Here is a 24,635-nt window from a genome sequence, read left to right on the forward strand (position 1 = left end):
TGATTATAAGAATATAAATTGGAGGAAGACATAACATGGACAGAAAACCAAAATCAAGCTGCGGAAGAAAATAGCTTTAAAAAAATCCTGTCTTCAATTCTTTTCAAGTGTGATCAACATCTCTGTATCATTTGCACTATTTCTTTCAGTATAAAATTCTCAATTCTTCCAAAAAGTACTCTGTTGGCTATTCTGCAGCTGTTTTTGTCAGGACATATTTTGAATCACAGTTTGAAATCAATAAAGAAACTTCACAGATTGGCCATACCACTCAAAATATCAAACTAAGTCACAATTTTCTTCATACTTTCAGGTTGGATCCAGTTCACTTGGCTTTGTTTTTAAATAAGACAGTTAAAATCTTTTTTTTTTTTTAATTTATTTTTCTGCTTTTCCTTAAAGATTTCCTCTTCAACATTCCTGAAAATGCTTGTCTTTCAGACATCTGTCCTAAATTTGCCATTGTAAACAGTGAGACAAAGAATGCATTTCATTTCTTAAACAATTTCAAGCTCTTCAGTGTCTGAATGATTCTGGCCATCTGTTTCAGACCCCTGCTGTCTTCTCCCCAGCATCTCTCTCATTCTATATGCAGTGGAAATCACTCTTTATATGACTTAACCTCCCATGTAATTACATTTCCTTTCGTTTTCCATCTTCATCTTCCCTTCACTTTCTGTATTACAATGTCAGCTTCATGCTATAATTTCTACAATCCTGTATTGTCAATACAGCTCTTATTTTTCAGATAAAGTTTGTATGTCCCCATTTATATATTTTCTCCCCTACTCAAGACATAACAATCATTACTTTTAATGAGTGTATATTACCTTTTGCTAATGAGTGCAATTATAATGAGTGCAATTTACCTTTCAACACATCCCACCTTGCTTGTGTTTCTTTGTTATTTTCTTCTACTTGGATTTCATCCAACTTTTCTGCACTTAAACACTTATGGTCTAGATAAAATTTTTTTTAATTGTTTACATAAGAAATTTAAAAATACTTACGAGGGTGTAAGCTATTCAGACGCAAATCATTTATGCCTGTTTTAAAATTTATAGTAACTGGGGGGGGGGGGGGGGGGGTGTTGCCTTGTTATCTTAGGCCTAAAGAACCATTACGCCTCAGCTCCATTTTTTCCCTCATGGAATGCTGAAACACATAGTATACAAATACTGCAGATGCACTTTCATCTAAATAACATACTAAACAGTTATTGTAACCAGGGTACCTAGTCATCCTTTCAAAATTAAATCCATCTAAATGAGAGGATAACATTTGCTTTATAAGCAGTTCAAAATTATATATGTTAATGAATCATTACAAATAAAAAGTGTTCTTAACTTTATCTGCCTATACATTTTGAAGTACTAAACTGAATGTTTGGGACTCCCATATCAACATGTAACCTCTTTCATTGGATATCCAAAATGAGACATACCCAGTTCTGAAAGGCAGTGAACATTCACAATGCATAAAGTCTTAAATTAAAGCTTCATCTACTTAGAGATGCACTACTCTAATAAGCACTAGTTAGATGCCTCAAATCAGAGGTCTGGGAAAAGTGGCAGAGCCTCTCTGGCAGACCATGGGTAATTGATGGGATTCCTAAGTTTAGTGCTGTGCTCAAGATCCTGATAAGAAATTGCTTAAAACTCTTCCTATCCCTGCATGTGGCAATAAAAAGGTAGCCACAGAATAAATGGACAGTTTTTTCAGAACTACTGAGCACCAGCAGACCCCACTCAAATCAACAGGGGAGGTAGGCGGCAACTATGTTTTTTGAAAAGCACTGATTTATGCATATTTGGAATTTCAATCTTGAGGCTAGACATCTTCTCTACAGAGAGCATCTTTTAAGCATGTGCTGAAGTGCTTTCTGAATAGGGATGAATTTAACATATGCTTAAGCATTGTTTTAAATAGTTGACTTCCCTTTTTAAATGTATCACTCTCTTGACCTCTGTAGCTCCTTAAGATTTAATGTGAGCCAAGAAACATTGTCACCATAATACTGGAAAAATAAAAAGCTTGCTAAAGAAATGTCTGTAAATGAAGCAGGTTCCAAATTCTCCATGAGAAGGAAAGTGGCATGAAAGAAATTAAAGTAACACAATGAACGAAGAACAGCTGAATGCCATTTACTCATCTGTGGTTCTTGCTAGGATTCTCTTCAATTGCACATATTCCTTTTGTATCTATTGAAGTACATTTGCACAAAATCAAAACAGCATTTCAAACTTCCACTCAAACTGACGCCTAAAAAGGAACATCATGTACATAATACATGTCATCTGCCTTTGATTAGCTCAAAACTTCTGTTAGGAAAATAGACACAATTCACTTCTGCATCTGTATTAAATAAGTATTTTAGGATATCTGGATAGGAGTAATTTTAAGAGCAATTCCATGCAAAAAAAAAAAGAAGTTGTAGTCAGTAAGAAGCTTATTTTATAAGAATCTCATAGTTCAAAAGGATTTCTTAAGTTTCAGGCTTTAGAAGTTTTATTAACAGCTCTTATGTAATCAATACATTTGGTGCTTCCATCCTGATGTATACCAACCCAAGTATGTAAATAATAGGACAAATAATATAACTACAGTTAAGAAATACTTTCTTAGAGCAGAAGTTCTCAAGCATTTCCATAACAGAGGCCACGTCTTTATGAATTATCACACACACCTCCTTTCCCCCCAGCTGATATTTTTCATGCCAAACTGCAATTTCATAACATCCCTACGGCAGTTACAGCAGTTGCTTTTTTCCTGCTAAAACAATGTACTGGGGGATTATGTCACTGTCATGGTTTACTTTTACAACCTCACCCCAGTTATTTACCAAATAACCAGAAGGTTTCTTCACTGATATACACCAGGCAACATTTTCCATTGTCTTACAACTAAAACTAAGGTCCTCTTACACAACTGAAGCATTCCTTTATCATATATTCACTTTCTAAAAAAGTAGCATAAAAAGCTAGAATTTCAAGACTAAAATTAATCTCTACTTTTTAAAGATGGAGACTTAATGAGGAGTAACTTATTCTCCCACTAGCTTTCTCTAATCTGATGCCAACTACTACCACACAGGTTATTTGCCAGAAGTCAGAAGATCAGTGTTCAATCTGTTGCTGTCTTCCACTAACACCTTCTCTCTGTTAAAGAAATGCTAAAACTATAGGGGTTGCTCTATCACAATCAAATAAGAGGGACAGATTCCCCCCATCTTAGGCTGTTACGGGGATATATCGGTCACTCTAATGAGCAAGTCAACAGAAGTGATTATGGATGGAGAAAATATTCTAGAGTCATACGAGATTACTTAGAACCTTAATCATGCTTCATGACCCATCCATTTTGACTCTTTATTCACTAGATCACTGAAACTCAAATACCCACAAACTTACTCCCACACTGTATACATTCCATGGTCTGATGTAGCTATATTGCTAAATTGTCCCTTTTACACCATAGCAGAATGGTTAGGTCATTTACCATCTAAAACATGAAGATTTGTCAAAAGATTTCACAAATTTAATTTTAGCAAACTGTTTTTGCTATAAAACATGTTAGATGTCACAAAAAAGAGAATACTCTTTCAATACTTTGAAACAAGGTCTTGTCAGCAAGGACTCATCCTGGAACAGGCTTATCCTGAGGGACTGCAGCCCACAGAGAGGACTCACATGGGAGCTGTTCTGGAAGGACTGCAGCCAGTGGGAGGGACCCCAGGCCGGGATAGGCATGAGGTGTGAGGAGGAAGAAGCAGCAGAGAGGAACGGACCACAACCCCCATTCCTCATCCTCCCTGTGTCAATCACAGCAGGGAGGAGGTAGAGGAGTTGGGAATGGAGTGAAGTTGAGCCTGGGAAGAAGGGCAGGGTGGGGGAAAGGTGTTTCAGTTTTTGTCTTTGTTTCTCACCATTCAACTCTATTTTTAATGGCAATACATTCAATTAATTTTCCCCGAGTCTGTTTTACCTGTGACGGTAATTGGTAAGTGATGTCCCTGTCTCTACCTCAGCCCATGAGCTTTTCCATCTTATTTTCTCCCTCTGTCCTGTTGAGGAAGGGTAGTGAGAGAGCAGTTGGGTGGGCATCTGGCAGCCAACCAAGGTCAATCCACAACAATATTGTCCAGTAGCTTAAGTATCTACTCTGAGAATAAAAGGGTTTGTGTCGTGGTAGACCTATGTTAAGTAGAATTAATATGTAAAACTAGTTATTACCCAGAGATTATGTAAAGATAGTAGAAAGTGCTAGATAACTTAGTTTTGAAGATTTTTTTGTGACTGGTAGGTAAGTAAATCCTCCATATCTATGCTGAAGTGTACCAAAGCTTTAATGTGTGATACAAGAGCACAGAAAAAGATGGAACAAGATGGGTCATCCTATTTATATTTAGAAAGTATGTACACGATTCAAGGGCTGGGACAGTTCAAGATGTCTTTAAAGCTACTAGGTTTGTAAGCTCAAAATGAGATAGCTCCTGTTTAAACTGCTGAAAAAAGACCCCTTTGCCTATTTGCATGTAAGTTTGGGTTGTTAAATAGTTGTGTTGGACTGGACTCCATTAAAAATGCTAAAAATGGCACAACCGAGTTTGATAACATACACTTCAAGTTCCTGAAGCCTCTGAAAATTAAAATCAGACTCAAGCTAAATAAGCTTGCTTCTATAAGAACTAACCTATGTTTAATTCGTTTGGCATTCAAAGCATTTTGCTTTGAGTCATCTAAAGTGTTTTGAAAACCAAATTTCAGAGGAAAAAAAAATTTCCACAAATTTTGTAACATCCACCTGATTTGATCTAAAGGAACCTTTTCCCTTTCTAGAACTGCCAAAACCAAAACAGATTAATTCCCAGCTAGCATAGGAACAATTTCATCAGTGATTGAATCATCACTTCTACAACACTTCTCATTTCCTTTACAACTGACAAAACTACTTGGTTGTACTATGGAAATAGAAAGCTTGTACCTAAAAGTATCCATTAAGCACTCAGGAAGTGAAGGAAAAAACAATGGGAATATTTAACTTTACACTCTGTTGTAAAAGTGCAGTATTACAAACAACTGTCAACAGCAGGGTTCCTGTTTCTAACAGTCTCTCTTGACAAGACCAAATGTTGAGGAGCTGACAAATAATTCTGTCGCAAGACTGCTACCACAGTCAATAAATTTTTGGTAAACACTATGTCTGTAGCCAATGCAAAAGAAAAAGTGTGTACGAACAGCAACACCTCCAGTACTAAAATGCAAAAATGATGAAGGGACGGAAAACAATGTAAAAAGAAGCTTCCCTTCAACCTGTGAAAAATAAAAATTTCTCCTTTGCTAGAAGGGAGATCCTCTACAGTACACTACCAAAACAGAAACAAGGATTAAGAAGCTCTTAAGTAAAAGCGCTAACAGCTTTTATTTTAGGTGATTATGGGCACAAATGATCCTGCAGATTTTGGGAAACCTGGTTTATCTGAAGCACTTTACACATGAAATGTGATGCCTTGATCCCTAAAGAAAGGCTTAACAGGAGTGCCTTTATACAGCTTCAGTACAGCAGAAAGACATAACCTCAAGAGGAGTAGTATTAAGTTTGTTACATTTACATGTGGGTAGACATTTGACAAACTCATGTCTCCTGCAGGCTCACACTCATGTTTCAGTAACAGCCATGGTAGCCTAAAGATATAAGCAAGGTACTGTCAGAGTAAGTTTCTAACAGAAGGTCGTGACTTTTCTTAGGTCAAACAACACAGAAAAACATTTCACAAGAAAATTGAATTGATGCAATGGCGCAATACTGCTTCCTCTCAATCATGTGTGCTTGCCATTTCCTTTAAAACAACTTTGGTGCCAAACCAGCCAAGAGCTAACTTAGCCAGTGTTAGAGCTGAGTCAGCTCATCAAGGAGACAACAACTACCAGCGCATAAAAAGAAGCGTACAGCACCGTATAGCTCTGAGCAAAGGGAATGGGGACACCTTCTCAGCAACACTAACCTCTAAATGAAGCCCAGCTGACTCGTAATAGTTTATGTGGGGAAGAGGGAAACAAGCTTTTGAACAGCAAACCCCATCTGTAGATCTGAAATAGAAATCAGACTCTGAGACTAGCTGAAAACAGTTGTTCTGCATTTAACTTTGTTCAGCTAATGAATTACACGATTTGAAAGGAATGAGTGATTCTCAACTCCCCCTTGTGTTCCACAGGTACCAAAGGGAGAGGTGATAAGGCTACTGACCACCTGCAGTACAGAGAAAAACCATTCTTTATCTCTCAGGTCACAGAAAGGAGATTAGCCATGAGGGAAATGTAACTCATATTTTAGATTGGAGTTGAAGTGTTATCAGAATTTTTTTAAGGCAATCTGTACCAGCTGCTGTACAGTGGAACACCACATCCAGTCTGCACCAGACACTTCTTGCTCAGAGCTTAATGCAGTCATAAATTCTACCTCAGTTATTCTCCTGACCAAAGAATATTGCAGAAGGCTGGACTCTTCCATCAAGCCACCTCATTTTTCGGAGCCCCACTTCTTTCAACAAGGTGCTTCCAGATGCTGTCCTTCTTGGCTGAGGCACATACTTGCCTCTTTAATCCCCTGGGCAGGCACAGCTGAGAGCAGGTAAGCTCATTAGCCAAAGCTGAGGCTGAACACCTACCCCCCATGAGGTGTGAGCTGGAATATGAGATCTGGTATTTTGATTAGACATTTCCTAATTACAGGATTCTTTAGTGAAATTGGAGACTTATTTCCAAGAACCTACCATTAAATAAACAAAAGGCATAAAATGAAATTAATTTTAGGATTAGATCTATCATTAGAGACTATTTTCCATGGCATATTAGGTTGGACAGGATTTTGCTATTGTTTTGAAACATGTGCAGGACTTTAGTAATCTTGATAGGCTTTGTTTAAAAAAAAAAAAAAAGGATAAAAAAATAGTAGCTTCCACAGGACTCAGGCAGGCATCCAGATGTTTTGGGGTTTTTTTTAACAAATGTGTTTTCAATAAGTGAAAATGAATGCTAGCTTGATTAACAACATTTAATTATGCACCAATACTGTTATGTTCAAAACAAAACAAAACAACACAGTGCTTTATAAGACTTAAAATAGTTGAGATACTCAACAGGCTGTGAATAGGTCTGCATGGAAATAGGCTGTGCCAGATGTCTCTGGTTAACTACCTTTCTAGAATAGCCAAATTGCTCTTCTGATCTGTTCAATAAGAAATTAGGATCCTTTTTTCCAACTATATCTCACAATGATAACTTATGCCCATCTCATTTTCAGACAAAATTAACACAACAAACCCCTCCATGTGAAATCTGTCCAGAAACTAAGTGCAGAATACAGCACCACACTTGCTCAGCAGAACACTTCAAGTACATGAAACCTATGCTTTGCAAACTGCAGTTTCCTGCTTTGCAGTTTGCAGGTGGAGTTCAAGATCAGGGTGTTGAGCTTTAAAGCCATGTTGAGCTTTAAAGCCCTGCCTAACTAAGGACTGATCAGTCTAACAAATTATGCCTATGGAAAATTCCCACAACTATGTTTTTCAGAGGTATGTGCTTGTTTCATTACAGCATAGATAGTCATTGTCTGTAAAAGGTCATTTGCGTTAGCCAGAAATACTGCAACCTACATCTTCTGAATTTGATAGCACATTTGGCAAAGTATATGGTCCAGAATATGATATACAACTTCCTGGGCCCTTTCTTTATTCTGACAGGCTACTACTGACTCTCCTATCTATATCACTGCAATTTTCTTTGAGCATCGTATTTTTAAAATATTCAGTGGTGGCCTAATTCTGTTTCTACCACTAGAGTGCAAATGCTTCTGTTCACAGACAATCCTAGCTATCTACATTAATGGAGTTATTCTTCAGAGTTCCAGTCACACTATTTAATTGTTGTGTCAACAAAGAACATTGACAAACTTTCACAACCTGAGCAATGAGAGGACAAAACACACCCTGTTTTTTAATGTGAAAAAGGATTTGAAATATACAGGTGTTTAAGAGCTTAACATAACTGATGAAGTTTTCTATAACTGTATGTCAGTTCAGGTTGCATTTAAACCTTATGAACGTGACACTCGAACGTTGCTTGTGCAAACTGAGATTTTTAAATCCTCGTACTTTAATTACTCTTCCCAGAACAGAAAGGCCATTTATTTCTTCCACATAATTCCACTAATAAATACAGATAGCTTCCTTCAATGCTCTCTCTTATAGCTCGTTTAATTGCCTGTGTTAGAGAGAAACTACAAGTTTCCGCATGAAAATTAAGACAAAATTATCTCAAATACCATTAAACAAGCTGTAACGTTAAACTTTTTCCAACCATGCAAAATGTTCTACTCCCTACGTGCAAGTAATTTTTTTATACCTTATAATCATAGAAATACTGGGTTGAAAGAGTCCTCTGGAGGTCTCTAGCCAACTTGCTGCTCCAAGTGAGATTGCCACCAGCATGTTGTCTGTCACATTGGCTGAGTCTTGGAAACACCCAAGGATAGGGATGCCGCAGACTCTGTGAGCAATGGGTTCTACTGCTGCACAACCCATCTGGTGAAAAAGCTTCTCCTAATTTCTAGTCTGAACTTCTGTTAGACTTCTGCTTCACTGGAGAGTATCATTAGGATGTTTTAAATTATCAGTCATAATAAAGGTGTATGAATTAGTAACTAAATTAGTCTTTAACTGTATTGGGCTATTTATCACTTTCTCAAATTCCCATCCCCATAATGATTTCAAATCATGGTACTCATTATTTTTGTTCTTGAATTTCACATGATTGTGAAAGATGACAGTGACTATAAATCACTTTCTGTTGTATCGATACTTTGATCTTCCAGCTTTTGGACAAGAGTTTAGATCTTACAATTTTATATTAATGATGGCTCTATACCCACACCTGGCTGCACCCTATCAGTTATAATCCCTAAAAGACCACGCAGAAGCATTAAGCAGATCAACTTTAATCAAACATAAAATCACATGCTGCTACCAGATATAAGGTGTACCTTCGGAAACAAAGTGATTAATCACAATACAGAACAAAACATGTATTAACATCATCTTCTTGTTGAAATAACCACACAAACAATTTTTAAAATAGTTTGAGAGAAGCTGATGGGTCTGAAAAGGAAGTCAGTGGCTGCAATTCTCAGCCAATTAGCTTAAATTATGCCTTGTTTCATTGTTCTCATCCTTGAAAGTTTCATGCCAGGCTAAGCATGTGACTTCTTGCTTAGTCTCTTGGTCAGTTCATGGTTCAATTTTGACAAAAAGCATCTGTTTAAACTACAAGCAACAAAGTATAAAAAAACATAATGGATGCATAAATGGTGTAAAGCTGAAAAGACTTCTGTTCTTCCATAACTCCAGAAGCACACACACGTCATTTAAAGACTAGAACAAAGCTGACTTCATAGTTATTTCCAAGGAGAGATTCTCCCACTATAAAGTAAACCACACTGCTGAAAGGCCAAAGACTAAAGATACATGGAACTGCAAGGAGGGTGTGATAATTATTCATAGTACTCATTACAGAATTAATCCAAACAGATACTTGAGGTCTGTTAGATATCTTACACAGAACACTGTTTCATCAGAATGCATTTGGACAGATGACAATCTACTAACAAAACAGTTGCAATAAGGAGACATGAATTTATCAAAGGGAATTGAAATCACAAGCTTAGCTAGAGGTAAATGTATGAAAGTGTTAACAACAACCTCATTACAATTCTCACACAAGTATTTGAAGTTTTTGGCAAACTTACAGTTACCCAAGAGCAGCAACATACCAGGTGATAAAAGCTAGTAAACTTTTTCTTCCTTATGAACAGAAGTTATAATGAAAAATCTCTATATATTTTATATAGAGAGTAATGACTTTTAAGAATATTTTGAATTCCAGCTAATATATCTTACAAGTCAGAAACTTAATGGTTTCTTTGTCAAGCTATGTCCATGCACAGTATGAAATGGTGACGGTGGGCTAGGCAAGCTGATGAAAACACCTTCTTGCTATTGAATTTAAGTGAAAATTCACCATGTGTTTCTCTTGCAGGTTTTTTGCCATGTCAACTGCAAATTTAATTTTAGATGTCTGCTAGACAAGAAAACATGAATGGTTTAGGGATTATTTTGACTAGTGAAAAAAATGCATTTTTTTAATGAGGCAACTTTTTTCACTTTCTTTAATTTTGAGAGAAAATGCAGGTATAGGTGAGATAAAAAAACAGAAGCTACTGCTCGAAAACACGCTCAAGCATGAACTTAAGCACCAACAAAATTAATGTTACCATATTAGTCTACTCATGCTTGCATTTGCATGAAAAAAGCATAGCTGAGTGGCTGAACTCCTGGCTTGGGAGTTATGAGACCACTGTTTATGTTCTTCTATGCCCATGTATAAAACCAAAGCCGTTTTCCCTTCAGGAGACAATCATGTTTTAACAATGTTTTGAATTTTTTGTTTGAGCACAAGAGTACCCCTAAAGATCTACCATGGGTCTGTTGCTGCTATTATTCCTTATATAACTGGATCCATTCCAACTTTTATGAGTAATTAAACATAAATTGAGCTAGAAGATAAAGTGATTTATTTGATCACTTCTTGAAGACACTGGGGATTAGGGAGATGCAACCCTATGATCTGACTTGGGATGCAGTTACTGTACACCTTAGCTTCAGTAGTAAAAAATGGCTTTAGTATGAGCAGCACAAGGCAGGGAGAGAGAGACAGGGAATTTCCTGGTTCTATGCCGCATGCAACATATCCCATCCAGTTATCCCCACAGTGGTTCTCATATTGCTCTTTTCTACCAAACAAAGCTGGGCCAGACTAGTTCTCTGCAGATTCTAGTAGTGGCAGAACACCACATACAAAGTAAGAAATGCTGGGTAGAGACAAAGATTTATTTCATGTATAAATTAAACATAAATGTTTGTTGTCATTGTGAAATGACAGTAGAGAGGATTAGGATAACCTCTAAGCTGAGCAGGGGATTGCAAATAAATTAAATTGCTCAATTTCAAAGATGTGCACAAAACATGAAAAGGTCCAAGGGTCCTCTGCATTGTAAGATTTGATCTTTAGGAAGAGTAAAAGATGCAAACAAGCAGACATAAATGCTATGCTTTTTGAAATGCTCAACAAATCCTCTGATACAGTGACTCGCTTTTGCACAGGCACTTTTCTACTTCACTCTTCCAAGCAACCGTTTAGGGCTCAGGGTTTTTTTCACCCTCCTGCACACCTGTGCAAGTGCAGGGAGGAGCTGAACAGGAACAAATGTTCATTTGGGATGCCTGCCTGCCTGTCGTCCTAGCACTCGGTCAAGTAACTTCAGAAAAACCCACAGCTGGAAAAAACATATCCCTTATTTCTATCCACCTTGCTCTTTACTCCGTTTTTTTCCTAAGGAAAGGTCTAGAGACCAGGCGCTCTCCCTGGACTCCCCAGTATAGCCTGACGCTGCTCCTCAGACGAAAGCCTCCACAGACCACCTCTCGCACCACCAGTGCCACCTCCCACTAACACACGGGGGTACCTCTCTCGCTTCGCCGCCGCTGCCACCTCCCGCCCTCTCAAGGCAGCCGAGGCCTGTTCCCGCGCTCCCCTCCCGGCGCCCCCTTCCCCCGGAGCGCCCTCGGCCCCACCCCCGGCCCCCGCGGCGCTCGGGACCGCCGGCAGCGGCAGCAGCGCCCCGCCGTGGCCGGGGGCGGCGGGAACAGCGGGGCTGCGGCCGGGGCGGCGGGAACGGCGGGGCTGCTCCGCGCCAACCACGAGCCGCAGGAAACCGTTTCGAGCACCACGGAGACCCGCGGCGGTTTCTGGGGCTGTGCTGAGGGACGGGTCTCGCCTTGGAGCCTCCTGGAGCGGGGGGTGATGCCAGGCAGAGGAAGGTATGGCAGGAGGTCAAGCTTGGTCGTGTTACTTCTCATGTTTGGATCTGAACACTGTCAAAGTCCTCCACTGACACTTCATGAAATGGCAGAGGGATTACTAGACTGTCTGCTAGGAGAGAAGTATGAGAGACTTGGCACAGAAAAACTGGCATATTAAATATACATATGCCTAAACATCAGTGAGTGGAAGAAACAAAATCAGATACTAATACCTCTTGTCTCAGTGCATATTCTATTAGTTTACAGGATGTTTTTCTATGAAGAATGTCAACCCTCACTCTCTCTACTTCTCCCTATCTCTCCAAATCAGCAGTATTAGAAAATAGTATTTCACTGTCCCACACAACATCCTTATTTCTAAATTGGAGAGACACAGATCTGATGGATGGACCACTCAGTGGATAAGGAACTGGCTGGATGGTTGCACTTCAGAGTTGTGGTCAACAGCTCGATGTTCCAGTGGAGAGCAGTGACAAGTGGTGTTCCTCAGGGATCGGTGTCAGGACCGGCGCTGTTTAACATCTTTGTTGGTGACATGGATAGTGGGATTGAGTGCACCCTCAGCAAGTTTGCCAACACCACCAAGCTGTGTGGTGCGGTCGACACGCTGGAGGAAAGGGATGTCATCCAGAAGGACCTGGACAGGCTGGAGAAGTGGGCCCCTGTGAACCTCATGAAGTTCCACAAGGCCAAGTGCAAGGTCCTGCACGTGGGTCAGGGCAATCCCAAGCACAAATACAGGCTGGGCAGAGCATGGAGTGAGAGCAGCCCTCAGCAAAAGGACTTGGGGGTGTTGGTTGAGAAGAAGCTCAACATGACCGAGCAAGGTGCGCTCACAACCCAGAAAGCCAACTGCACCCTGGACTGCATCAAAAGAAGTGTGACCAGCAGGTGATTCTCCCCCTCTACTCTGCTCTTATGAGATGCCACCTGCAGCACTGTGTTCAGCTCTGGGGCCCCCCACATAAGGACATGGAGCCGCCTGAGTGGGTCCAGAGGAGGCCACGAAGATGATCAGGGGGATGGAGCACCTCCCTTATGAGGACAGGCTGAGAGAGTTGGGGTTGTTCAGCCTGGAGAAGAGAAGGCTCAGGGGAGACCTTATAGTGGCCTTCTAGTACTTAAAGGGGGCTACAGGAAAGATGGGGAGGGACTCTGTCAGGGACTGTAATGATAGCACAGAGGGTAATGGCTTTAAACTGAAAGAGGGTAGATTTCGATTAGATATAAGGAAGAAATTCTTTGCTGTGAGGGTGATGAGACACTGGAACAGGTTGCCAGAGAACATGTGGCTGCCCCTTCCCTGGCAGTGTTCAAGGCCAGGTTGGATGGGGCTTTGAGCAACCTGGTCTAGTGGAAGGTGTCCCTGCTTATGGCAGGGGGGTTGGAACTAGATGATCTTTAAGGTCTGTTTCAACCCAGACCATTCTATGATTCAAAAACAGGGAGTCTGCTTCATTTGAAATTAAAACACCCCACTCAGTCTCATACACTTGAGATCTCTCCTGGTCAGTGTCCCACTTTACTGCCTAACTGCAGCCTACTTTTGTTTTGAAGAGAAAAAAGTACCAATAAAATTGTAGAGATATTTATCTTGCAAAAATGTCCTTTGTTCTTTAAAAAAAAATTACTAGTTCTTATATGGGTTTTTTTTCTGTTAAGCATTGATTGACAGATGAACAGAATATTACTGCGTATACTTCTAAATTCCATTAATATATACTACTGAACCTATTGGTTCACCTAAGACTCCCTTCCTGATTTTTTGCTATCAGAAAACTCCAGTGATCCATCCTAGTGACCTAGGACCATGGCCCATGCCTTCAGAAAACATTTAAACATGAAGTCACACAAACCCGAATCCCTCAACAAGAAAAACATATTCTTTCACGTGCTTTCCAACAGAGAGGTAACACAGGATACATTTAACTCAGAAGCTGGCCCTTGGTAGGGGCCAGCATTATACGTTCAAGAAAAATTCTTAGAACATAGGGCAAATATAATGAACAACCAGCTAGGAGTATATTAACAACTTCTGGTCACCTAAAATCTTGAGCCTTCACAAGTCAGAGGTTGCCACTGGACTATTGTGTTTAAAAGCCCCCAACAGACCAACCCCTCATGAAGTTCTCCAAGCATGTTCATACTTTCTGGTTCTCTTATCATCCCGTGGCAATGAATTCCATGATGTCTCCTTTTTTTAACTTTCTGTCTGATAACCAAAAAAAAAAACCCGAAAAACACAAAAAACAGAAACAGTGAACAACTGTTCCCTGTTCTGTTTCTCCAGGACACCCAAAACGGTATGGATATCTACCACAACCACTTACTCCTCAGCCAGCTGTTTTCCAGGAGGAAAACAGTGTCTTCCTCCTATTTAGTGCCTCCTCACATCTAAGCCATTCCATGTCTCTACTGGTCTGGTTGCCTGCTATTATCTTTCTGAACTTAAACACTGATGTAACAAGATTTTCTGTTTTGTTCTTCGCAGAGTTCATGATGATATGATGATGATACCTAACAACCTGTTTGCCTTTTTTGCAGTCATGCAGCCAGAATGCTGTCTGCAGCAAACCATCAGGTCTTTCTTTTTTGGTGGCAAAGCTAGCTGAGAGGCCAGCATTGTATTACATGGAGTTTGGGTTGCTCCCTACTCTCCAGCATTCTTTTGCACCTATTGGCACAAAGTCATCTAAGCATTTTATCAGTCACTCTCTCTAATATGGCACCTTTATGTGATACCCAGCTATTCATTTTAGACAGATAATTCTGTATTAGCAGAAATGTTGTTACTTGATTATTCACTCCTTCCCCAGATCAGAAAACCCTGTAAGACTCCATCAGTAACCTTTTTCACTGTGGAGCTGTGCTGGGTTTGTGTGTGTAGCAGCAGAGGGGACTACAGCAGTGGCCCCTGTGAGAAGCTTCTCGAAGGTCCTTGGGCTCCAAATTGGACACACCTTTGCACCAAGGCTGAGCCCATTACCAACAGTGGTTGCACCTCTGTGATAACATATTTAAGAAGGGGAACCTGGGAGGAGGAGAGGGAGTTGTGAGGAGGAGTTGTGAGGACACTGATGCAAACACCAAGGTCAGTGGAAGAAAGGAGGAGGACGAGCGGGAGGTGCGCTGGAGCAGAGACTCCCCCCTGCAGCCCGTGGTGAGAGGGCAGGCTGTGCCCCTGCAGCCCATGGAGGTGACCAGTGGAGCAGATGCCCACCCGCAGCCCAGGGAGGACCCCACACTGGAGCAGGTGGCTGTGCCCGAAGAAGGCCGGGACTCTGTGGGAAGAAGCCCTCGCTGTTGTAGTTCAGCACTGGGAGGATTGCAACACGCGGGAGAGACCCATCCTGGAGCATCTCAGGAAAGGCTGCAGCCCATTGGAAGGACTCACATTGGAGAAAATTCATGGTGGACTGCATCCCATGAGAGGGACTCCACACTGGAGCAGGAGAAGAATGCAAGGAGTCCTCCCCCTGAGGAGGAAGGAGCAGCGGGACTGACCGTAAGCCTGCATCCCTGCCCCTCTCCATTGCTGTGGGGGAGGAGGTGGAAAAATTGGGAGCAAAGCTGAGTTCAGGAAGAAGGGAGGGGTGGGAGAAGGTGTTTTTAAGATGTGGCAATACTTCTCACTGTCCTCCTCTGTTTAAGTGGTGGTAGTGTTAGTGTTTGAATTAAACTAATGTTCTTTTTCTTCCCGTAATGAATGTCTTTTGCCTGTGACCGTAATGGGTAGGTCATCCCTCCCTATGCTCATCTCGATTCCTGGGCCTTTTGCTTTATTTTCTCCTTCCCATTCCTGAGGAGGAAGGGGTGAGTGAACAGCATTGTGGTGCTCAGTTTTCCTCTGAGCTCAAACCACGACAGAAACCTAACCATTTATTCTTATTTTTCCTTCTGTCTTTTAATGAGAAATTAGTCTGTGAGAAGAATGTCTTCAAGACTTCTCAGTGAAGACTCTTGTTAACAGCATTTTAAAAAGCCAAGTATGCTGGATTCACCAGCATTTTCACTGAGTCCTTCAAAGAACTTTCTAATAGACTTGTGAGGCATTGCTTCCCCTTGTAAAATTAAAATAAACTTCTTCATCTCTTCCTTATTGTATCATGCATTTCCATTTACCCACTAATCTATTCTTTATTAGAATTTCTGCCAAAAAACTTCCTGCTTCAAGGACTTTTTAAATAATTTATGTCACATACACCAAAAGTTCATTCCTCTCCAGTTAGTAACTCAACAATGTCTTACTTGTGTTATTTTGAAGTCTTGAGTGAATACCATATGGTCACAATGTTTATAATCTCTCTTATTAATGTGTTGTAATGTCTTTTGTTGAAGCTGTGGTTCACCAGTAAAGCAAATCCAGTGCTACGGATACTAACACCAGACCAAAAACATTACAGTCACATGAATGCCAGTTCAAATGTATCCAGAGAATTTTGTCTGGTTGGTTTTGCACTGGCAGTCTCTATGTTATACGACCTGTCATTTGTCTTTTAACACCCTGCATCAAACCAGCATAAAGTCCAAGCTATGCACGCTTAGTGAATCAACAGAAATGCATTCACCTCCCCACATTTGAACCAGATGAAACTTGTACTGATGGATGATCTGCTAGTGTACATTGATGATGATGGAACATCAGCCTCACACTTCATTTGGAGATTAATTTCCTTATAAGATATGCCTAAAAAGCTCAAACCTCTATTTTACATGGGTTCAAAAGTCATTACATAAATTCATGGGCGAACGCTCATCAAGACTCACTGCAGATTACTGGAATCTGCTACCATATAATGTCAAAGTGTCTCTGTATGCTAGTCCTAGTTTATTCTTCTTTAAGCATGTGCTAATGGTTGTGTTTGGATCCAGACACTAAGCAAGACAGACTTAATTGGGTCTACTACCAACATTCCCACGTGGCCATTCACTTCTACTTTCCCCAAAAATCCTTTTTACTCCAAAAGGCTATTCCAATTATTCTCATTATTCCAAAACTTATTTATGTCTCATCTCCCAGTTATTCCCCATCTCCCTCCACATCACAATACATAAGAACCTGTGGACATCAGACCATGTTCTCTGTTACCTTAGAGTTCTCTCCAAGAAACAAAGCTTAGTGGGAAAGGAGAGATCAGAGACTGAGGACAAGTGTAAGGAGTTAATTTGCAAACGCCAGGACAAGCGAGGTAGCGAGGAGGCCTGTGTACTCGGCAAAATCCCCCACCTCCATGCCTTGGACAGCCATGGGAACACATAGTTATTCTGAGACCGAATTCTTCTGGATCCCCAAAATATATATACATTCTTTATATATCTACACACAGAATTAAGGCAACATCCACATGAATACAGGTAAGCAAAACACTTGAAAGTGGCATCAAAGACTGAGAGGTTATTGATTAGTAATATACTAGCTCCTGATGTTTCTGATAGGGGGAGAAAAACCTAACTTAAATTGTCTCATTTGGGGATGTGGGGGTTTTTTGCTGTTGTTTTTGTTTTTTAAAGAAACATGTGGTATTTCAAATTTGCTCTTAAAAATCTTTTGTCCTTTTCTCTTTACGCAGAAGAAACTATCTCACAGTAGAATCCGAAGTAGTCATGCCTACTGAATATACAGCAGTTATACTGCTGATGGAACGAACTGAACTCACCAGAATAGAGCACATACTTACAAATTTCTTCATAGGCTACAAGTGCCTTTCTATATAATACCTATAACTCCAAATATTTGAAAGTTTAGAAATCCAGACCTAAGGCTGCCCTGAGCCACTGTAGCACTGTCCCTCCGTCAACATCCTAGGAGCGAAAGATACCACCTCCCATACACATATTACACCCATCTTGAAAGAGTTCATTCCAACATGATAAGAAAAGAGAAAAAAAGTTTTACACTGTTTCATCTATATTTCCAGGTATCTCAAATATGATAATTAGGCAGATGAATACAAATACAAACACAGACTCTTACACAACATATCTGTACTGTATCTACCCAGTTACTATGACTGCAATGCAAAGACACCATCTTCTAGAATAGGAACAGTTAGATCCCACAACACATCAAAGAAGACCTAGTTAAGAAAAACAGGTGATATATTGCCCTCCAGTTTTGCTCAACATTAATCATCAGGCCACTAACTTTGAGGTATCCTTTGCTACAGTAATTATTGAAAATCCTATGGGTTGGAAGTATCTGAAGTGTAGTGCACTATGCTTCTATGCTGTTCCTTGGTGTGGTGATAATTAACCAAGTTTCCAAAAGAGATAAATAAATGAATCACTAATAGAATACAAGTGTCCATTTATATATACTTGTTCTCAGTTTGGGGTGCAAGGGGAGGAAATAAGAGATAAATCTGTTTAAGAAAAACCGTTTAGCAAACAGAACCTACAGAAAGCCTGCACCATTCAAATGGCCTGTGGAGCCACCACAGTCTAGGGGACAGAATAAAATACTGACAAACCATTGATTCACAGTAAGTTATTATTTTAGAAAGCTAGTTTTTGAGTGAGAAAATAAGCTATCACTGAAATGCCCTCAAAAGGAATCTTGTCTGTGTACCAGGTTTTAAAAAAATAATGTCTTATTCAAAGGTTTTCCCTACTTTTACTTCACTCCAGAAAAAAGAAAAACACATAACAGAGCTGTTTCCCAACTTTGATCTGCCTGTTTGATGATGGGGGGCAGGGGGGACAGGGACAAAGTCCTGAAGGAAGAATGCTTAAAAAAGAAACAGCAGAGCAAAAAATCTGCGATGACTAGTATCAGGTCTCACAACTTAACTGAGCACAGATTCCAAGAAAGGAATGACACACAGACCTCCTCAAAACAACATATAATTCAGTGGCCTTTCAGAAGTGATCACCACTGTCACATACCATCTCTTCATTTTTATTTTACAGAAATTTCAAAAATATATTTAATAGAGTGTGCCACTTTTAGGTCACTGACTATATCCTTTCATCTATTTCAGATCTATGACCTGGAATAAGTCTTGCTTTGTGCTCTGGTAGGATCAAGAGCAAAGGAATGATACACAGTTCAAGAGAAATAATTTTAATATGGTACCCTCATGTTTCAGTTGTTCACAAAACAGTATCAGGGAACCTCTCACCACCACTGGCATGATGAATCAATAAAATTACCATGGCACTAATGAAATGCACCTAACTTTCACAGTCAAAAAAACCCCCCCAACTGATCACAGTTAATTATTATTATTCTCTCTAGACATTTTTGTTATAGTCCTCAGAAATGTCACTGGAACTTTAGTGTTGCACAGAGAAACTGCCTCAAATTAGAGAAGAATTTACCCATTAAGACAGAAAAAGCTGCAACTGTAATTACATCCCAAGTTCAGGAAAGTCCTTGCCACATATATAATTTTAAAGAAACGTAGAAAATCCAATCTACAAACTGAATACGGTCTGCAATAGCTCATTTGCAGCCTTGCTGGCATGCATGATTATCACTAACTGAAGAATGTATTGTAAGTATTCATACCTGAAAGAATTTACTGCATCTTCCTCAACAGGGTGAATCAAATGTTCTCATAAGAAATGCTGCTTGCAACATGGAATGTGCACGACAAAATAAATTATCAAAGGGGACACATTCCTCAGAACTCATGGGAACACACTGGGAAGAATACCAACAGTGTGTTCTCTACTTCTTCAGTCAGAATTTTGGAGCCAAATAAAGTGTAAACTTACTTTTTTTCTGATCCATTTTTTGTGACACAGATGGACGGGTAGGACTTAATATCGGCAGAGTAGTCATCCTCTCTGTGTTGTTAAAGGATGCATCTGTAGACCCCAAAGTTGCCTCCTCTGCAGTGGCAAACAGCTGAGTGCTTTCTTCAGAGCTCTTTGCCAAAACAGCATCATATGTAGGGTGAGGATTGAGCACTGTGGCTTGACTTGCAAGAGCAAATGAATTTTCCTGGAAAGTCTCTTTGAATATATTTGAGTTCTTGTTCATTTGGTCAATGTGGGATAAAGGCGTGGTGGTCCAGGAAGAGGGCGGTGTGCTGAGAGCCATTGTGGGATCAGTCTTGGAACTGTTTTCAACCATGTTTGGCAAAAGAACATCAGATGTTTCAATGTCACCATTAACAGTGAGGACCTCACTTCCATTCGAATAAAAGCATGTTTTTTCTAACACCCCTGGAAGAAAGGAAAAAAAGCACCAAAATTACCATCACCTGGAAGGACAAGTGTTACCAATTTGTTTTGGAAAGTTAATAATAAATACAATGGCACAGATTTAAAAAGCGATATTTATTCCACTTAAGGAGACTGAAATTAAGAATTTCATGTAGCAACAAAATAACAGTAGCACATCAAAACAAAATCTATGACTACTGTAGGATAAATACAGAAACATATAAATAGAGAAACAAATAAATGCTTCCATGAACTAAAAATGTTTTAATCTTACTTGTAGTAGGTCACTGAATTCTTACATGTTTATAACTATAGAATGTAATTTTGGGAAGTTCCAACATATGCTAGCTACAGGCCCTCAAGCCAAAAGGATGGTCACACCTGTAGCGCATTAGCAAGAATTCACCTCCTGTTGTTCTTCACAAACCCTCTGAACTCAAGGCAAATCACACTTTTTTTTTTTTCCACTCTGATGTGTAAATCATTTTTTCCTAGGCTTTCATATTGATTTGATCCTTCATTAGCTGCTTGGTACAGATGACTCCTGAGTCCACACAATACCCACCACCATTTCTCCTGAACTTTGTTTTCAGTTTGGTTACTGTGTTTACCAAAATGGCTAGTTGCATGATCACTTCTCAATCAGGCATCATTCACCCCCCACCACTCCAGGCTCTCTCCCTAGCCAAACCCACAGCTCTGCCAACTCCAGGCACCACATGCAGCCCCTATCCACCCAGGCATCCTGAGCCACTTCTCACTGCTCTTACTGGATTCCTTTTCTCACCCCTACATGCACACTCCAGCTAGACTAAATCAGTTGACTGGTCTGAAATTCAAGGACTGGGCCAGAGGAAAGCTTTCTTAATCACAGTTACAAATAACTAACAATGCCAGAAGAACCCAATTTCCAGTTACAGTCTGAAGTGACTTTGGGTTGGAAAGATTTCTAGGTAAGAAGAGAACTAGAATAGCTGAGAAGAAGCAATCTTAGCACTTTCTTTTTCACCAAGTAACCTTTAACTATAGCAACTGGAACCAGCAAGAAAAACTTGTAAGATTCCTGAAATATAATGGAGTTCAATGAAACAGTTACTATTTGACATTTACCATATCCTCATTTATCCAGCCTGGATTGTTTTGGCTTCAGCATCACTAACTGTGAGTAAATCTTTGTGTCTAACTTCTAGAGGAAAAACCCAGGGGAACTTCATATATATATACGTTAAGGTTTCTGTTTTTCCACCAGCAAATATTCATAATTCATTTGCATTTGGAGGAATTTACTGTGTGTATTTTACAGAAGCAACTCTCCAACCTGAAAATTATTTCAGCAGCATTTTTTTTTCTTGAGTCCTCCGGTCAGGCCAAACAGGAAGAATTAATGTGCTCTGGTTTCAAAAATAGGGACCAGTAGTAATACAATTTGCTAAAATCTAAGGACTTGTGAGTGATCATGCTCAGAAATTGTGCTCACTCATATGTAGCTTTACTTGAATGCTTTGATTCCAAATAAAGCTTTGAATCTCTATGATTCAGAAGCCTACTTTGTTTCAAGTTTCAAACTTCAGTAGTTTTTTCTGTAGTTTTCAAAAAGTTAAAATGAGCTTTTTTTCCCTCCTTTGGAAAACTGTATAATTTTTTCCCATAACTCAAGAATAGCTGAGGGGATTTTTTTCACATTCTCTCTCCTCCTCCCTAGCTTGTCTCTTCTCCTCCACTCAACACAAAAATAGAAAAAGCCTCAAAAACGTTGGTCCCAAAGAGCTATGAATAATTATTTAAAATTAAAGTAAAAATGATTAGCTATTTATATGTCACTCAGCAGAATAGCAGGCAATACATTACAAGACAGGTAAACTCTCGGAAGAAGTTTAAAAAAACCTTTTGGTTTAATTCAGTGGACCAATAAATACTGTTAAGGAAAATACTGGAGTTATCCACTGAATTCTATCCCCTCCCCGCTCAGCCTTATTTTTTTCTTTTTCTGGAACTGCAAATAATAACCGTGTCTATCACTACCCGTAAGGTCATTTACTTCTTGCTTGTTTGCTTCTTCAACCCACCTTTCCAACAATAGCATTTTTTGTTCTATTTTCACAGTTTCCTATTGGTAACAACTCCCCTTCTCATCTTGACAGGTGTACCACACAATGAACCTCTTCTACACAAAAGGCCTTCCCAGTTGTATCATCTCAGCTGACAATGAGTAGTATAAAAATTCTTCTTAACAGGGTTTTTTTTTCCACAAAATAACATGAGCCTGGGCTCCAGTGCATACGCCCTTGAGAAAGGTAGGCATAGACCTCTGTTTGGCATTCCCCACTAGCTAGCTCTAGACAGCAACTCTGTTTCTACTTAGTATGTGGGGGTTTTGGATCACCTTCCTGAGTCACCTTGTTCTTCCCCCATGTTTTCCTCCTATCCTCTCATCTTCCCAATGCACAGCAGGGAATTCAAGCACTTCATTCCAGACTATGGAGTCCACTCTCTGAGTCAGGCTCCCATTTGCTTTGATTCTCATCCTCTTCCCCTCTAAAAATACTACTACATATTTTCAATCTTAAATTAAGCTTACTGGAGATTTTTTCCAAAAGCCCTGAAAGAACTATTTAAATTTTAAGATACCTAAGAAAACAGTGCAATGCCTTAAAACAATCAATTCTTAGTCTCTTCAGTAATGAGAACTGAATTACTCTCTATCAATGTCTGCTAACAGCCATCCAACATATACAGAACATGCATTTTATTCACGTATACATGCACATTATATCCAGCTATTCACATGCACACCATAGCCAACTGTTCTTCAGATGTGAGTCCATACAGAGCTGTAGACAGTAAATCATAAGCCAGATAGTTAATTAGTTGAGAAATATCTGTAACCATTTCGGATTTGTGTCTCCAGCTAAAGCTGGACATGTCCAGATGACAGAAATACACAGCATCCCAGCCTTCATTGTGTTTGGTACAAAAATGAGGAACTGGCACCAGGTTCATTCAGTTCAAAGCAATGCTTTGCCAACAGTTTTACTGATCATTTTCCAGTTGTTGTTCACTATTGGGGAATTAATGTTTTCTTTAAAGATCTGAAATGGACAGTCACACTGTTCAAGCTATTAAATTGAGATTTTGGCAGCATATAGTGTGGGTGATTTCTAGCAGTTCACAGCAAGAAATCTCAAAACACCAAGTTTGTTTAAAAAGCTAATGTAACAGAGCAAAGCAGCCTACCACAGTATGTGTAATGGATGAGGCAGTTACACGGGGAATAAAACCCTGGTTCACTACTATAACTAGCCAGCACATACCCAACTGAGATTTGTTCTGCAGGGTCTGTCCCTATGACTCTGCACTCTGAAGAAATGGGCACATCACTGATAATATGGAGGTCCCATAGCATACCAAACCACTGCACATCAGTGGAGCTGCAGTAACAGGCTTTATCCTGCTCCTTCTGTCAAGTAAAGACATTACCTTAAACTGCTTACCGGCTGCTGAAGGGGCCAAACAGGAGGTCAGTTGTCTTTTTTTTTTTTTTAATGTAACTTAACAGGTGTCTTATGCAAATAATGGATCAGTTCCCAGATAAAATGGAACTCAAAATAGACTTTGTGGAAGGCATCTTTTAAAGAAGCTGAAGAACGAAGCCAGCTCCTAAGGTCCTGTGCAGAAAGGAGAGATTTTCCCTTTCATCAGCTTCTGGCTTTCAGGCAACACAGTCTCAGCAAAAATATCAGGATCATACTAAAGGACTGGAGGGGAGGACAGTAGCTACCTTTCATATTAACAGCTGTTGTTGCCTGAAAGTTCCCAGTTACAGTCATAACACTGTGGTCTAATAAAAAATCTTATCTGGTGTCTTTTCCTGTTTCTTGAGCACAATGTGTCATGTAACTAGAAATTTTTATTTATAAAGATTTTCTTAACCAAAGAAATGAAATGTAACATATATAATGGTTCTATTGCAATTCAGAAACCGATCCTCAACTCTGTGCCTGTGTTAAACACCCACTTTGTGCTGGCTAATGAATAAAGCTCAATGGGCTCCTTGGGAGTCAGTTATGCCACACCAGAATCCATGCTTCAGTCACTGTGACCTTCTGTCCATCTGTGCTGGGTGAACTGCCAGACTTTCATTATTATAATCTAGATCACACGCACAATTCCCCACTGACCTCAGTGATGTCTCACAGCAGACATTCTGACCTGGAACTGTATTCGTAGCTGCTTTTTTTTTTCCAACATTCCAGGTATATCTTTAAAGAAGGCATACTAGACTAAATTAGTTCTTATAAATGGGTGAAATACAGGATGCTCTGGGATACAGTCCTTTGGACATTCCCCATAATATAGCTGTGTTGGTGTTGTGGATGGAAGTGCCTCACACTGTTATTATTTAATAGCAATTTAAGATTTATTCATGGTGTGAGCTAGATCATAGGTTAAATTTTAGCAGCACTTAATGGTTGATTGATTTGATGATTAACAATGTAATTTAGATATGTTATGATTAAAATAGCAATGA

General features: G+C 39.7%; 1 protein-coding gene across 6 annotated transcripts in view; it reads right to left on the minus strand.

The window, feature by feature from the left end:
- Positions 1–24,635, minus strand: part of CORIN (corin, serine peptidase) — a 173,940-nt gene that overhangs the window by 124,232 nt on the left and 25,073 nt on the right. For all 6 annotated transcript variants that reach the window (XM_074866115.1, XM_074866112.1, XM_074866113.1 and 3 more), the window contains exon 3: positions 19,655–20,107. In XM_074866115.1, coding sequence (XP_074722216.1) covers positions 19,655–20,107 — 453 coding nt within the window. The remainder of the gene's footprint in view (positions 1–19,654; positions 20,108–24,635) is intronic.

The sequence above is a fragment of the Strix uralensis genome, chromosome 4, assembly GCF_047716275.1.
Source record: "Strix uralensis isolate ZFMK-TIS-50842 chromosome 4, bStrUra1, whole genome shotgun sequence".
Lineage (NCBI taxonomy): Eukaryota > Metazoa > Chordata > Aves > Strigiformes > Strigidae > Strix > Strix uralensis.